The following is a 17,972-nucleotide window of genomic DNA, read 5'->3' as shown; positions in this document are numbered from 1 at the left end:
TATTTCTCAAGTGACGAACTATAGTCTAAAGGTTAAACAGCTAGAAACATTTTTTCTCGCAAGAGCCAGTGAGTGTTATGGATATACGTATGTTTCGCGTTAGTCCTTTTCGTTTTTATATTTAATCCTATATTTCGTTTGTATAGCGGAGGGCTGAGGGTTAGTGGTCGCTAAGATAAGTTAATTTGCGTTTTCGACCACATAATGAAGGGCCGGAAACCCAACAGTACGAAGCGAAAACCTGGAATTGCAAAGTTGTATTTCGCATTTTCTTCGCGCATTTTCTTATTCCACTTTCGTGTTTTCGACCTTCACAGTTTCGCGTTTTTCATTTTCGTCCTCGTTTATAAGCGTTTTCAATCTTTGCCCTTTCGTGTTTTCGTGTTTTCGACCTTACATTAGAAAATGGAATGTGAGAAAACGTGCGTGGTCGATAAAGTCCTCCATAGCTACATATACCTATAGTAAACACTTATACAGTAAGCGCATTATTAGTGAAAACTGCTCTTAGTCGTTTTAGCTCTCCTGTCGTACGTAGGAAGGTCTGCAAGCAACCTGCGGATGGTCGCGGGTTCCCCTGGGCTCAGCCCGGTTTCCATCAACCATAATGCTGGCCGCCGTCGTATAAGTGAAATATTCTTGAGTACGGCGTAAAACACCAATCAAATAAATAAATAAATAAAAAAATAAATAGTCACTTTAGGCGTAGCAGTACATTTTGACCATCATCAAAAATCATGAACTGGTGGATTTGTATAGCTCTAAATCATCGCAATTTGAATGATCCTCTTCAGATATGGCACTGCAGTTACGCGAGCAGGGCTTGGAGCAGGTACTGGGATCATCTGGTTGGACGAGGTGATGTGTTCTGGGAACGAGACTAGCATATCTCAGTGTTCACACCGTCCTTGGGGGAATAACAGTTGTCTTCACGATGAAGACCTCGGTTTGGAGTGTTCAAACAGTGCAACGGGTAAGAGTCATTAGAACAAAACGAGGATTAATAGCGTGTTTAGTAATTTTTAATGTCGTGTTGTTGTTGTAAGATTTTACGCTAACTGTACTTACAACTTCTTGGCCGTATGAGTCGCCCACATTAATCTCCGTAACCGGTTTTACGCTTCTATACAAGTAGATACCAAAATAACTGTCCTTGAAAGCTTAACAATTAACAATTTCACTGGTCTGGCACAGCTCTGTACGCTGCCGTGCTGTTTTAATCTCCGTTCCCCCTCCCTACGGCGACAGCCGTCCACCGCTAGGTCCGACGGTTACATCTGAATTCTGAACTCAGACAAAATTATTAAATGGCGGATAAACCGTCTTCTACAAGGGATAACGCTTCCCTGTCAAGGGACCAGAGTTTCAAAAGTACTGTTTTTAAAAGCTGTCTGAGACACCAACTCAATATGCGGTGCACATCTTTGTGTCTAGTGCGAAGCAATCATAGTTCTGACTTTTAACAACTGAAACGTATGGTCCTGATGTTTTGTTACACAGCATTTGACATGCGGCTTGTTAACGGGACACGAGGAACTAACAGTCTCAGTGGCCGACTTGAGGTCTTCGACAAGAACTCATGGAAGACCGTTTGTGGTGTCGCTTTCGACTACGGCATAGCCGCAAGTACCTGTTGGCTTTTGGGATTCAGGTAAGGTCCACGTCAAGGCGTAAAGAAACCAACAGTAACAACCATGTCTAAATCAGAAATGTTTATATTCAGAGTAATGACGATGTTCACAATCTCGAACGAAGGAATAACCTTTATCAGATTCTATGTTTTTGGTCAATGTTGTCGGAGACGCCGCTGTGTCAATGAGTTAGACGGTATGGGGCTGCGCTATCTAATGTAAATCAGTACAGCACATGTTTGTGTTCATCCCCGGTCGCAAAAAGGTGGGAAGACCTGTCACTGGCCTGAGCATCCTCAGTATGATGTGACTGGGTAGGGTGTCATATGCCTGGTGTCTTCAACATGATGCTTTAGTGGCAGCAGCACTTTGGCCGTGTGGCCCTGCTGCAAGAAGCAACAGAATATTTGCACATACCTAATGGATTCTCGTCGTCATACCACTTACCACCCATAGCACACAGACATACATATATGTACATATATTCTACATTTTCTTGAAGAAATGCATGGGAATTTGGGAAAAAATTCTGACAACGATAAAATTTGGAATCCATACTATACAGAAACCAAAATTTCACCATTGACCTTCAAGCAGATGTAGTTGACTATGCACGACCAAAATGGAGCCGATAAACCGCCTGTTACTCAAATATGACTTCTTATTTATGTAAAGTATTTTTTTTAAGAAGTTTTTGACTCAGCAGTAGTTCCTACTGGGAAGAATGTGTGTGTGTGCGTGTGTGCGTGTGTGTGTGTGTGTGTGTGTGTAAATGTTCATATATGGTTTAGCGTTTTCTTTTAAACTAATCTTTTCTTGTGAGGAACGACATCAATTAGATTATAACACATAAAACTATGCACGTTATTGTTATTTTGTCCGTACTTTGTTTGTGAGAAGAGTATCGGGAGGGGATTCCCCAGCTTCCTGCTACAGAGTCCTTTGTATATACTCTTGCCATTTCATTGTTTGCAGCGAAGGAGTCGATTTGCCGAATGCGTATTTTGGACAAGGAACTGGTCAGATTTGGTTGAACGAAGTTAGTTGTTCTGGGAGCGAGACTGATACATCAGAGTGCTTAAATGGGGGTAGGGGAATTCCCATGTGCGGTCACCACGAGGACGTGGGTTTGGTCTGTTTTACCCCAAATCCCCAGGGTACGTCCTTAAGAATCAGCTGACACATAGACCTAAGGTATGATTGTATTTATGTTCAGAGTGAGCTTATTGGAATATACTGAGAAAGATGGAGGACAATAGTGTTTTCAGACCGAGGTTTTCTACTTGTACTTTTATTTTAGTTGTCGAGGAGCCCCCGCCCTCAGCCCAGCGGTTAGCGTGTTGGCGCTGCAGAATGAAGCAGTAGCCATTCACCAATGCGATCGCTGTGATTTCAAGTCTGGTTTATGCTGGCTTACTATACAGCCGTCATAAGAAAAGCCGGTCAGAGCGTGGGTAAAGCCATGACCATCCGCAGGTTGCTGAAAGACCTTCTATTAATCGATTTGATCGAAAGATAACACGAACTGATCTTGAACTCACAGCGATCGCATTAGTAAGAGGCTACAGGGCCACTGGCATGCGTCGCTGGCATGCTAACCCCCTCAGCCACAATGGCGCCAAGCTATATAGTGGTAGGTCTTGTATCAGCGCCGTTTTTAAGCAGTATTCGCTCCAATGGAACAAAAAACACGGAAGATCTTCCTGATTCCAACTCAATGTATTTTCCAACGTTCTCAAACATATCTTACCAGATCAATCCCAAAGCCGGACCTTCCGTCTACTCAAGTCCCGTTGAGGGGAAACAACTTTATTCAGATTCCGACAAGTACACATGCATATAGCTTAACAGATACACAGGATAGCAACATAGGCGTTTTGTGACTGGATGTGACGCCATGGTCGATCTCTGTCGTGATTTTCCGGTGTGACAGGAGTATCAATACGCTGTCATCGTGACAGGCTGGCAAAAGATAAACACAACCATATGATGGTGTGTTGAGCTTGTCTCACTGTTAACTGTTAGTGAAGTAACATTGGGGTCATTGAATTCCAACTGCATATCTGTGCATATCTGAAACGACGAGCTGGCAAATTGTCTTACGTCTCCGGTAAAATACGGCTCTTGTTAATTGATCCTAGTCAGGGTTACATTCTAACTGTTCGTGTAAAAACATAACTAGTAGCAAATTACAATCCCTTATCATCATGGCTTAAGCATAACTATGTGGATAAAGAAGCACTGTTTTTAATTGCAATGTATTAGACATCACTTGTCAAGAATTACTTAAATTGCTGTGTTGACGTTTAACATATTTACGACATCCCTAAAACAGCTCACAGAAGGAGGTCTTGTGTGATCGATATTTCTAGTGTATAATTGACTTGTCCAATAGAGATATTATTTCTTCCAAGCAAGAAATTGTGCCACCTGAACGAGATAATGTTCCACTATTCCTAAATTTGACAGCTATGTATAACAAACCCAATGTAAAAAAGAAAAAAAAAATAAGGAGCCTGTAAACTCAAAACCTCAGAAGTATTCGCGCAAAAGAACCCTACAAAGTCTGTGGCCTGGAGAAGTTGTGCCTTCTATCGAGCCATTCCCTTTTCAGAGGAGCTATTGACAAGACTGGTTGACGGTCATCAAAGTCCAAATTATCTCACCGGGCGTCTGGAAATATTCAATGGTGGACTCTGGGGCACAGTGTGCGAAAAGGGCTTTGGTCTGTTCTCTGCTCCTGTAGTCTGTCGTAGTCTGGGCTATAGGTATGCATTTTACTTTCCTAGAAGCGCGTTTTACTTTCTTTTCTTCATTTTATTTAACAATCACGGAATGATTACAGCCTAACGCCACGTCGGCAATTTTCCAGCCATATTGAAGTAAACCTGAGTGGAAACATGTACTATGCTATCGTTTACAGACTAGTGATATTTCTTCTTTTGTAATATTTTATTTGGACTTACACGTATGTAATCACATTTTTGAGAGGAGTCGTTTAGTATATATGCGTTATTTTATATAATTGAAAGTGTGAATGTCAGTAATATATAAGGTGCTGCAGGCGAACTCATTTACTTTGAGCCAATGCTGTCGCTGTGAGTTCATGTCCAGCCCATATTGACTTTCTCTCCGGTTGTACTTGGGGTGGCCCGACAGCAACCTATAGATGGTCGAATGTTTTGCCTAGGCTTTGCCCAGTTTCCTTCCACCGTAATTCTGGCTGCCGTCGTATAAGTGAAATATTCTTGAGTACGGCAAAACACCAATCAAATAAATAAGTAAATACTTTGAGCCTCATGGGTAAGCTTTATTCAAACTTTGATTTTTATTTTATATTATTTTGATTTTGATTAGCTGTTACTTCCCTTTGTCTACTACATTCAAATTTCGAAGTTTAGTCTTTATATCAAGGTGAATATGAAAATTGTAAAAGATTTTCTGTAAATAAGATCATTCTGTATTGGTATATATAGAAAATTTGAATTGATCAGCATTAGAGTGGTTGAAGTGACTGGTCTGAGGTAAATTTCAGACTGGCACCTACCTTATTTATAGTGTTCAAATGATTCTCAAAGTTGATTACTAATCTTAAACGGTATCACGGCTGATATTTTGTGAAAGGCAATTATTTCGGCTGTTCTAATATAGTAGCAAAAAATTGAGATTTGCAGATATAATTGACTTTTTTCATCATCTCCTGTGTCGCCTGTTTAAAGATTGTGGAATAATGGCACCTTGGTGTGTTTTTTTTCAATATTAGAAATGGCAATAAGGTCCCCCGATCCAGATTTGGAACAGGAAGTGGACCAATATGGATGGACAACGTACAATGCTTAGGAAACGAAACTAACATCTCACAGTGCCTTCGTGGAAACTGGAGAAGTACTCCTTGCACCCACGAAAACGATATAGGACTATACTGTTACAACACACCATTTACAGGTATGTCCTTACATTTTGGTTGCAACTGCTCGACTGCCATATAGTCATCATTTTTCACTGAATAAATAAGTTCCAGGAATATATCACCGACCAAGTTATATGTTTATGCCTCACGACTGTCTCATAGTCTGCAAGCGACAAATGCATGACTTACACAACCATCTGACTTTTCCTTCACCCCGATATATCACTTTTCTGCCACAAAAATGTTGACGAATCTTCCAGCCATATATGTGATATATACTTACTTAAAGATCTTGCCTATCCTTTGTTCAAATATCTGATTTATCCTGCATGCGACCATCTGACTTTTCCTCAAACTAACCACCTGATTTATCCTCCATTCAAACATCTGGTTTATCCTCCATTCGAACAACCGGCTTATCCTCCATTCAAACATCTGGTTTATCCTCCATTCAAACATCTGGTTTATCCTCCATTTGAACAACCGGCTTATCCTTCATTCAAACATCTGGCTTATCCTTCATTCAAACATCTGGCTTATCCTTCATTCAAACATCTGGCTTATCCTTCTTTCAAACATCTCATCTATCCTCCATTCAAACATCTGGTTTATCCTCGTTCCAACTGATTTATCACCTATCTAAATGTTTAGTCTATTTTCAATCCAACAATTACATCAGCTTCACCATCCACACAAAACGTCAGATGTATCCTTTCAATCACCCCCCCCCCTCCCCCACGTTTGATAAATATTCCACCCAAATATCGGAACATCTTCCATCCAAACACCTTAACATCTTCCACCCAAACATTTTATCTGAAATGTTTGACGCATCATTATGTGATTTATCTTCTTGGCAAATATTTCACACATTATCTGCTTAAACATCTTACGTGTCTTTCATCCAAATATTTCACGCATCCCTCACCCAAACATTTTGCTTAACCACACAAACATTTCACGTATCCCTCACCCAAATTTAACCACATAAACATCTCACGTGTCCTCCACCCAAACATTTGATTTCACAAACAAACATCTTACGCATCCCTCACACAAATATTTCATTTCACAAACAAACATTTCACGTGTCCTTCACCGAAACATTTCGTTTTAGAAACAAACATCTCATGTATCCCTACCCAAATATTTGGTTTCACTACACACACAGATCACGTATCTTTCATCCAAATACTTTTACGTATCTCAGTTATTTCTAACACTATTCACTACGAATTATGGGTCTACATTGTTGTGTCTATAAATACATGGACTGAATTCTCTTTTTGTCACATCTATGAAACGAATATTGTTACGAATTAAATGGCAATCATGTGAACTTTTGGTTACATAGAGCTTTCCCGAGACGAATACTTAATGCCTAATTACTATATTTAAAAACATATTTGATATAAACCTAGAAAAAAGTAAAAAAAATCACAACTACTGGTTTTTGTGTGTGGTTTAATAACGTTCTACATAACTTATACTAAGCACTAAAAATAAATCATGAAAATATATTATCTGTCTGTTTTTTTTTTCGATTTACATAGATACGAATGTCAACCAGCATACTACTTCTGAACAGCTTGAATTGCTCTAAGTTGATGTCATATGCACGCAAATAATATTGTCTTACGTAATCATGTTTTCATTATAATGGAAATATCCATATGATTGGCCCTAGTGAGAAAAAAAAACTGCTTTTGACCTTTGACTTTCGTCTTGCAATAAAACAAAAAATACTCTCACTTTTTACAGGCTTCTTGTGTTAGTAATTTTACATAAATTTAAGTAAATTTATTATGCTTTCGAACATATAAAAATCTGCCAAACTACTGTGGCGCCGAGAGACGATTTCCCGGTTAATCGCAAGACGTCCTTTATGCTTTAGTCAAAGGAACTGGCCCCAGGTCTTAGTTTCTTTGCTTTACATCTTGATACACTCAGGGTCAGTACAAACAAGACTTATCTTGGGGGAGAAGGGTTTCGACCGGCAGACCGGCGTACTTGAGGTTTACTTTGCCGGCGAATGGGGGAGAGTCTGCTTTGACAGGTTCGACAACGAAACTGCTTCAGTAGTCTGCCGGTCTTTGGGATACAGGTATGTCGCTAATGACATTAAACTTCGAAGCTATTTTAAACTTCATGTTTAAAATAATTTGTTTTCAAACTACTGTTGATTGTATCAGTTCTTCTCGAACTATCGATGAGGCAGGCTAACTTTCCCCCACTTCAGTGTTAAGTCAAAGGTCTTTAAGAAAAACGTATTTTTTTAAAGTAAATTTAGGATGGCCGCCAAAATTATTCTTTTATCTTGGCTTGAGAGATGAACGTTGAACTGATACATTTTCTATTTAAACGGGCCACCGTTATGTGCTAGTCAAATTACTCAGACGATCGTGACTGTAACTACCCCACGTAAGGAAGAATTGCAATCACATGACAGTTCCTGTGTACATGGGGCACAATCAATTTTCCAAGTGGTTCCAACCCTCTGATTGGCGGGAAAGCCCCAATGGTGGATAAACCAGTGTACTAAGATTCTGGTGTTGAAAATTGATTGACACAGTCCTAGATTTCAAACCAACGGACGGAGAACGAGATACCTAATCGCTAGCTATAGATTGTTTTCTTAAACTTGAAGATTTATAATTTTCCTTTGCAAATTACAAGTTAATATCAGAAATGAAGTTGGATTTCAAGCAGCCATATAAATATAGTTTACGTACATTGCGCATATGTTGAGGATCTCTCTGGTCGAATTTAAGTAATATTTATATATTTATCTATTTTTTGGGCTGAGTACCCCCTATTGAAGAATATTTACTTTATACGACGGCGACCAGCATTACTCTGGATTCCTCCATCTTCAGGTTGCTGGAAGACTTTTCCATGTACGACAGGAAAGGAAACCAGGACTTAAACTCACAGCGACTCTCCTGGGTCATTGTGCTGCTTCAGGAAGCTACCGCTCGTCTTCGAAAAAAAAACACGAGATAAAAGTTCCACATGTACACACGTGGAAGGTCGGTAGTAGGTCATATTGAACTGGAGTTTATTTTTTCCTCTGTGTTTTTATTTTTCATCATTAAACGGCCCGATTTAAACCTTCAATTCTTTTGCACAGATTCGGAAACTATATACCTAGAGATCCATACGGGATAACTGGAATGATTTGGCTGGGTGGCGCCATCTGCCGAGGGAATGAGACAAATATTGCTCAGTGTGATCATGGTGAATGGGGAGAACATTTGTGCAGCAATGGTTTAGACGTCAAAGTCATCTGCTCCAACACTCAGCCAGGTTAGTCCCACGGCATACGTGTAGCTGGGTGTCAAAATGCAGAAGATAAATCCATTAAAGTTAATAGTTTCACTGAATGAAGTTTTCCCGTTTTAGTTAGACCTTGTGCGTCTCTTTATTCCGACTTCATCCTTTTACCGTAGCCCCAATAGCCGGGAGACACGGGATCAAACCCCAGTCGAGTCATTCTAAAGTCTTTGAAATTGGTACTGGTTGCTGTCTCGTTTAACGCTCAGCAAAGAGAGGTTAGAGCAAGGAAACATGACTGGTGGGGTCAGTGTCAGTATAATGTGATTGGGTGGGGTGTCCTGCCTGGTGTCTTCGGCATGATACTTCAGTTGCAACAGCGATTTGGTGGAATCGACTCGACCTGCCGCAAGAAGACAAGGTATATACATCCAGTTACTCATCGTCATATGACTGAAAAACGGTTAAATACGACGTCAAATCCCGAGCATACATACTTTAATACATACGTACACACATACCATTAGCTACAGTGACACTGCGTGATTCACTCACCCCAAACACTCCAAGCCCATACAATTGCATTCCCCTCACCCCATATCAAATTATTTCGTTTATCGGACAAAGTATTCTTGATTATGAAGTCAATTTTCACTACAATACAAAACGTATATCTTGCATTTTCTCAAACCCGTGTCTTCTGGAGGAATATGAACCATGTGGGAACCCAGCGATGGGATGTTTTTGGAGGTCGGAATGGTGCGACTTCCGTCGTTCGGGCTGTCTTAACGGGTTTGACGAATCGTTGTGTTTGACCACCACTAGCCTGGAGTAGACAAGAACGACGACGCATTCTCTCTTTATCTTGCACGGTATAAATTACAGTGTACTTAGTAATTATTTCATCAAACTAATTATATTTAAACGAGAAGAAAGCATAAAAGACGGGGCGAAATTCAGATGAAGGAGGGTGCACACGTATTTGTAAATATAGTCTTTAATATTTTTTTTTCAAGTTTTAGTTGAATGTAAATGTGTTGTTTTGTTTTTTATATCCAAACACATGCATTTAATCTGAATTATTGTAATATTTATAAATAGATTGAAAATATGAATATGATGAAAAATCCAAGTTGAACATATTTGTTTGGTGAAAAATTTGTTTTTGTGCAGATATATTTATTTCACATGTGTTACATCCTCACTTCTGTAATTAATACACACATATTGTACATAACAATGGCAAGTTCCAAATATCCTCGATACAAAACTTATTTTCAAGTGCTTTTCCCTTTTTATTGTAAGCCTTCTGTTATATTGTATAAAAGTCTTACATTACATTCCTGTATTTCTGCATAAATCAGGACTCAGTATCCTCCAGGCCTGGTTCCCTTACATGGTTTTGATGTCATGCCACATTTTATATGTTAATATATTATGACAACACAACAGTTTGAGTAATTCTGAACCTGTGAATGTCTAGTGAATTGTAAATAACATCACTGCACATTTTTGTCCCATTTCGCCCTAAGACAACATGCCAGGGGATATGTACTTTGTTTTTTTAAGCTTTTAAATGAACTAGCAGAATAAAACCCAAGCTGAAGTAAATTGATAATAGGCCGGATTTCAAGGGTAACGTACACTTAGTCACCCTTATACCAGTGTCTACTACCCCATTCTAGTCGCTGCTCTGCTTTCCCTGCACAATATTATCTCTATTTAAAGCAAACATATTACTTTATGTAGTCATGCATGACTACTGTGCGAGAACTGGATGTTGTGTTACAGAAGATATAACTCAAGGATTTGATTTTTTTTTTTGATTGGTGTTTTACGCCGTACTCAAGAATATTTCACCTATACGACGGCGGCCAGCATTATGGTGGGTGGAAACCGGGCAGAGCCCGGGGGAAACCCACGACCATCCGCAGGTTGCTGCAGACCTTCTCACGTATGGCCGCCAGCATGAGCTGGACTTGAACTCACAGCGACCGCATTGGTGAGAGACTCCTGGGTCATTACGCTGCGCTAGCGCTTTAACTGACTGAGCCACGGAGGCCCCCTCAAGGATTTGAAGGGGCAATAATTCGGTAATATGTCCATATTAGGCTCAGAGGCTTATTATATCGTAAAGCTGTCTTCTCTTACATGGCGCTTTGCCTCTCTGGACCCAGGACCATATCTCATATTATTTCTCATTATGCGTTCTCAAATCTTCATTCCAGATTAATGGGAGAGGATATTTTATCACAGATGACTTACTGCTTGACCACGACTATTCCTGTTGTGTGCACTGAACCGTGACTGTACCGTTATCCTGTTATATATCAACGTCGAAAATCGGATTTGCATTTGCATCGCATAATGCGAATACATCTTTTATTTCAACATATAAAGCTACTGAGCAGAAATATCACAACTGAAGCGGTTTTTTAATGTATTTCTGTGTTGCATTGGAAGGTGAAAAGACAATTATGCATAACACCAAAAAAAAAAAACATGAATATACGTAAGAAAATATATTCTCAACACATTTTCTTGTATTTCGCGAAGTCTAAAGAATATGTGGTATGTGCATCCTTGTTGCAGGACGGATTTTCCACCGCTCTTTTATTTTATCGCTCGCTATACTGATACATGTCTAGCTGAACGCAAAACGAGGAGGTTACATCTTCCTCTTTTACCGCCTTAGGTGTGACCCCTTCCCGACGCGGATGCTCTACCAGCTGTGCTATCAGTGCCGATGAAATCAGAAGAATTATAACAAGTGTACTGCTTAAGGGTCAAAGTCATACGTGGGTTCAATAATAATGAAGTCGAGACTTCACCAAGTAAATATAAATCGTTTTACTCTTGATAGAGATCTCAGCATGTGGTTCGAAGACTTTGTGAAACCTTTCACATTTACGTGGTGATGCCTCGTACAGTTGACCACTTTCCAGTCATTACGTTTGTCAACAATTACCTCCCTTTGTGCAGACTTGTACAGGTACTAATCATGCTCTCAAGCCTTGGTGGATCAGGGATATTCGAACTTTTAATGAACTAAGGTGTGACGAAGGTAATAACTTAACCTAGGCTTTGACAGTATAGATATCATCGTTTTATGTCAATATCACATATTTTCTTGTCTCGTTAGGAGGTCTTATGCACCGGTACAAAGACATGTATTAGGGTTGTGAAAAGCTCTTGAGTTTCTTTAAATAAAGACTCGCAACAGCTCACACTGAACTGTATTTGCTCAGGAATATGTCTGACACTTGCGCGCCGCTTCAAATATATAAAATCGTCTGGATGAAACGAATTCACAAAAGCAGCCGTACTGCATTTGTCGTAGTTTGAATATTTTGATATAAATTGTATAGCCAAAAACTTGATAAAACATGCATGTAGAGACCAACAGGTAGTCCTTATGGTGTATTTGTACATACAAATTTATATTTATTGTATATTTTACATATCACCCCGAGAATGACCAAAACATTTAAAACTGTAATTTTTTCTTTTTTAAATAGTATTTTTATATTCAACTATTTATTTAACTGTTGTTTTATACCCCCTGTTCGATTATTCTAAGGATACGTTTATGTCTGACTTATACCATGGCCGCCAACAATATGATGGGAAAAAACCGGAATAAACTTACCACCATACTCACGCTGCTATAGTCTATATCTTTTAAAGAGTCACCTGAATCCATCTGTCAGTAAAATCAATCATACTCACTATCAAAATTGTCCTTAGTCAGTGACACGTGACAATTTAATCGTTGGAAATACTAGAGTAGTCGCATTGAGTAAGTCGTTGGAGATTGTGATAAATCTTGACGGGTCTGAAGATTCATCGATTACCCAGTTGTTTGATAATCATGCTTTTAAGCACAAAAAGCTACCAAAAGCTAACACACGTTCACACGCATCACTTCCGATCACTCTCATTTGGTCGGATCTTGTTCCACGACCTACATACGAAAATCGTTAACCTCTTTTGACACTTCTGTTGTTTTCTTGTTTTCTTTTGTGATGGACAAAACAATACTCCTTCAGTGCAACAGACGTATATATTCGCAGGGAGGGTAATTAGCTACCCTCTTGAATAACACCGCCAGCTATAATCATTCATTAAAGGCCAAGAACACGCTATCATGAGGTACATGTCAGATTAAAAGCAAATATTGTCCGGGAAAATAGTTCGATTTAGTTTTTTAGAACATTTTTCGACCTAGTAAAATTTATTTAAAACTTCGTTGGCCTTTTCTGACCATGCCGGAACCAGTGACATCACTTTAGCTTTTTGCCACTTAACACACATGCATTCCTATGTGCTTAAAATGAATCTTCGTTTAGAGCTATGTGTGCATTCTACAAACGGACCTTGAAACAAACTATTTCAAGCCAAAAGTATTGCTGTAACCTCCATGACACACTCTGGGTCCCTACAGGCCATCATAGAATCGTAGGTTTTAAATGTATTTTAGTCCGTTAGAAAAAACAATCGGTAAAATAAATTAAACAGAGGCAATGACCTTTTATCTGATAAATCTTTTATTTTAGTAAATTCTTTGCTTTTCACACTTGTGCATGAATTGAAATTAGTGGTATTGTTACTCAGATAGGCCTAGGGATGGGCTTAAAGCTGAATTGGATAGGTTATATGAAACAGGCGAACAATATGCCAAGCTGTGACTACCGATATATGTTCTATATTAGTAATGATTTTTTATGACCGGGCGAGTCCATGCTGCCAAAGTTCTGTGATCACTGAAAAGTCATTTAAGTGTTTGCATTTCACGTATGGGGTGGGGATGGGTTGGGGTGTCGAGGGGAGGAGGGAGGTGCTTTCTCTGCATCACTACCACATGAAAAAATATTCTTGAGAACGACGTGAAAGACAAATCAAGAATTAACACATGTATACACATATTAATACATAAATAAAACAATATTCATATCTTCCATATCAGAATATATGCCATGCGCCAATTTTAAGAACAAGGAGATACGCTTTTTAGTGCTTGCATTAGCAATATGCCCGGTTTTCTCCCACAACAATGCCGTCAGCCGTTGTATAAGTGACATAACCTTGAGCACAGTGTAAAATTTCAATCAAGAATACTATGCATGCAAAAGAGGAGCAAATCTTACTTAAACTCCAAAAATAATCTGTTAAATTCACACTGTTACATACCGCAGACTGGTCCTGTTACCCCATCAGAACACTCATTATTAGTGAAATGACCATTATGGGTCTTAACTCACCATTCTGTTGTGGCGACATACTCTATTAGAAAACCATTTACAAAACGTAACATTCAGTTAAATATAAGAGATAAGCTTTTAGAGTGTGTATTGCGGAAGGAAAATTACCTTGATAATAGTCTAGCATGTTTGTACATCTAGGTCAGACAGGCGCATTCAATAATAACAATGTCATCTACACAGATTTAGAGCATACTCTACGTGCATTTTAAATGTATTGTATATATACACAGACAATCTTATTTACCTGGGATATAGAGTCACCTGAACGTTGAGTCTTTCTCTTCGCATATGCAGTAGGAATCCGCAACTACTCTCACGTCATCTCGGCTTCGTCACTGTCATTATATCACATCACAGCCGTTATGTCACGTTATATCAATATGACCACAATCATCAATGTGATATCATATCATTATGACCACAATCATAAGACATAATGTTATAGCATTACAACCACAACCATTATTTACTTGTTGATGACCACAATCAACAAGTCAAATTATTCATAATCACCACAACCATTAAGTGACATCATATCATTATGACAGCAATAACCATATCAAAATACCCCAACAGTAATAATGTCATATTATATCATTACCACCACAGCCGTTATGTCCCATTATATCATTATGGCCACAATCATCATGTCACATTATCTTAACAATCAAAATGACACATGATATCTTTACCACCAGAATCATCATGTCACATTATGGCAACAATCATAATGACAAATGATACCATTAGCATCACAGACGTAATGCTACGTTATCGTAACAATCATAATGCAACACATCATTACCACAACAACATTTATGTCACGTTATATCATTATCACCATAATCGCTATGTCACATTATCGCAGCAATAATAATGCCACATCATAGCATTACCACCACAGCCACTGTGCCATATCTTATCAGAATGATCAAACCTTGCTGAAGGTGACTTCTGCCGCGTCGGTGTTTGTGGTGTTCACATAGTCACCCGGATGCTGCTTAGGTAATGATCCAGGTGTCATTGCCTTGTAACCACCAGTACTACAAGATATCGTAACAATATTTAAGGTGATGTCAAATGTTCACGAATGCATTCGGGGACTGACGTTGAGGTAGTCGGGGGAAGGGGCGAGTGCGGGGGGCATCCACCAGGGTTGTTTTTGTTGAAATTGAAATCAAAGACAAAATAAGGCTAAGTATATTAATTAATCTAGCTGTAAGTTTTACCTCAGTCATTGATTACCCTGTACCTTGTGGCGATTTACTGGAAGAGCCTTTGAATACCAGACCACGTAGCGCCTACAATGGAATTGTAGTACGTGACTGCATGGCATGAAGAGGATTAGAATACTCTAACAGAGAGAAAATAGCAGAGAGATCTACATGTGTATGTTAGGCAATTTACACCTTAAAACGTTACAATAACCTTATTCTTACCTCTACAAACTGGGATGGCTCCGTTCCACTTTAGATCATCCCCACATCCCCACATGCCAAGATCGGGGACACATTTATGGTAAACGTGGGTTCTCTGTAAGGTTGTTCAGCTTTCGACAAAAAAGCTTTTGTTTCTAAAAGAAACCAGGTGCAACAAAATACACAACATCAGATGCGTAACACATTATCGTTAGGATGTATTTTTGTGTACCCTCACCACATCTGGAGTAAGGAAAAGAAATAAAACCAACAAAAAAAATATATACCCAGCTGCGTTACTTTGTTCATTTTTAGCATGTACTCAGGAATGCGTGATGTAGTATGACAGCAACCTGCGAATGGTAAGTTTCCCTCAGGCTCTGTCTGATTTCCTTGATCCCACGGTAATGCTGGACGCCGTTGTATACAAGTGAAATATTGTTAAGTATGGCGTGAAACGTCAATAAATTTCTATTGGTGTGGAAGAAAACAAGGGTACCTTGAGTAAACCTCCGACGTTTGGCCAGATCTTGACGGAGTACCTTTACGGGCTTATCCACATAAGGACGTGAAAATTATTCTGATATTGTTTTTTGGTTTAAATACATTAGTAATCGAGTCATGAATCGAGCATTCGCAACTACAATTTACCTGCAAGTCGTTCAAATAGTTCTTGATAATTCCTGTAAAACGTCATTATCACGAATTTTCCATAATCGATAGGGAGCAGTTTTTGTTGGGATCGGGAACAAGCAGATCGTGAAAAACCACTGACCATTGGCAAATTACTGATGTACTTTCTCATATACTGTATGACGTACCGATACGAAATTCATATTGGTGGAAATCTAATGTCTTATTGTCACCACTATCCAACAAACAGTGAATAGAACAATTCCCTATCTACGGCAGGACTTGACTCTGCACCTCATATGATTAACATTGAAAGACGAGAAGCTTTCATAACGAGGCCACGGTCCAATGCTACTAACCTGCATAAGTCATAATTTGTTTATTTGCTATATTTGATTGGCGTTTTACGCTGTACTCAAGAATATTTCACATATACGACACCGGCCAGTTTTATGACAGGTGGAAGCAGGTTGTTGGACAACCTTCCGACGTACGGCGGGAGAGGAAGACCCCATGGGTCAATGCGCCGTGCTGGCGCCCTAGCCACCTCGGTCGTGGAAGTTCCCAGAGGTTTAAATTGCCCTGCACCACAAAACACTTCTGGTAGACCCTACTGATTTTTGTATGCCGAGGGGCCCTGGTCGTACTAAAACACATATATAAACAATAACATAAAATGTGTAGAAGTAGGATCAAAATGAATTTTCTTCTATTCTCAGACGGCAAAATATCTTTTTTTTTTTACTTTTTACGTTATATGTAGTATAAATATAAAAATGATATGTCTGGGTTTACTTCATGGATTTTTTGCGTATTCTTGTAAAACGTCATCATCAAAAATTGTATCTGGGGTCATGAAAATATTTTTAAAATGTATTTCCGTTCTACGTCGCTTTCTAAAGAATGTTGTATTAAAACAAAAGCGGTTAAGGACGCTGCTAGAAGAAGAAGGATTGTCCATAATAATCCTAGTTTTGGCTTATTTTTTTTATTCTGCATATATTTATGTTTGTTTAAATATTAACTTATTTTTATTTGTTTAGTAATTTACGGAGCACGTAAAGATATTCCTGTGATGACCCATTAGCTGGACAAGTCGTCTGTAGAGCAAGCACGGGCCTCTTACAAGCATTTACATTTGGACAAGAACAGTTTGAAGTAAATCTTAACTTAGGTACATTGAAGAGGCCTGTATTCACCGGTTATGTGTTTGCGCCGTCCTTGCTTCTTCCCTACCATAAATTTGACATGAGACGGCATTTCACCAGTTTTGTGACAGTTTGTCAGCTATTGCAGTGTTATCGCTGCTCTATCTTTGACACGAGGTCTGATTTCACCGGATACGTGGGACAGTTTGCCAGCTATTACACTGTCTTCCCTACCATATTTTTGAGAAAATGCCGTATTTCACCAGCTATGTGTGACAGTGTGCTACTATCACACTGTTATCACTGCTCTCGCTTTGACGAGAGGCCTGACTTCACCGGTTAACAGTTTACCACATGCTTTAGCTCTAACTAGAGGCCTGATTTCACCGGTTACGTGCGACAGTTTACCAGTTATCACGTTGTCTTCCCTCCCATAACTTTGAAAAGGAACTGTATTTTACCGGTTATGTATGACATTTTACCAGCTATCACGTTGTCTTCCCTCCCATAACTTTGACAAGGGACTGTATTTTACCGGTTTTGTGTGACAGTTTACCACCTGCTCTAGCTGCTCTAGCTCTAACTAGTGGCCAGAATTCACCGGTTACGTGTGACAGTTTACCAGCTATCACGCTGTCCTCCATTCTAAGTGTGCGGACATTGTGTCCGGCCTGTTACAAGAATACACGTGTATA

At 39.2% G+C, this 17,972-nt stretch overlaps 1 protein-coding gene across 1 annotated transcript in view; it reads left to right on the top strand.

Moving 5' to 3' along the window:
* The window catches only part of LOC135462901 (deleted in malignant brain tumors 1 protein-like), a 31,019-nt gene extending 19,173 nt beyond the window's left edge, over nt 1-11,846 (top strand). The window contains exons 13-20 of the mRNA XM_064740204.1: nt 795-973; nt 1,501-1,651; nt 2,607-2,788; nt 4,246-4,399; nt 5,395-5,576; nt 7,492-7,645; nt 8,672-8,847; nt 11,043-11,846. Of these exons, the coding sequence (XP_064596274.1) occupies nt 795-973; nt 1,501-1,651; nt 2,607-2,788; nt 4,246-4,399; nt 5,395-5,576; nt 7,492-7,645; nt 8,672-8,847; nt 11,043-11,047 (1,183 nt within the window). The 3' untranslated portion in view covers nt 11,048-11,846. The remainder of the gene's footprint in view (nt 1-794; nt 974-1,500; nt 1,652-2,606; nt 2,789-4,245; nt 4,400-5,394; nt 5,577-7,491; nt 7,646-8,671; nt 8,848-11,042) is intronic.
* Nucleotides 11,847-17,972: the final 6,126 nt, after the last annotated feature.

The sequence above is a fragment of the Liolophura sinensis genome, chromosome 2 (assembly GCF_032854445.1).
Source record: "Liolophura sinensis isolate JHLJ2023 chromosome 2, CUHK_Ljap_v2, whole genome shotgun sequence".
NCBI lineage: Eukaryota > Metazoa > Mollusca > Polyplacophora > Chitonida > Chitonidae > Liolophura > Liolophura sinensis.
This window is presented reverse-complemented; position numbering and strand designations above follow the sequence as displayed.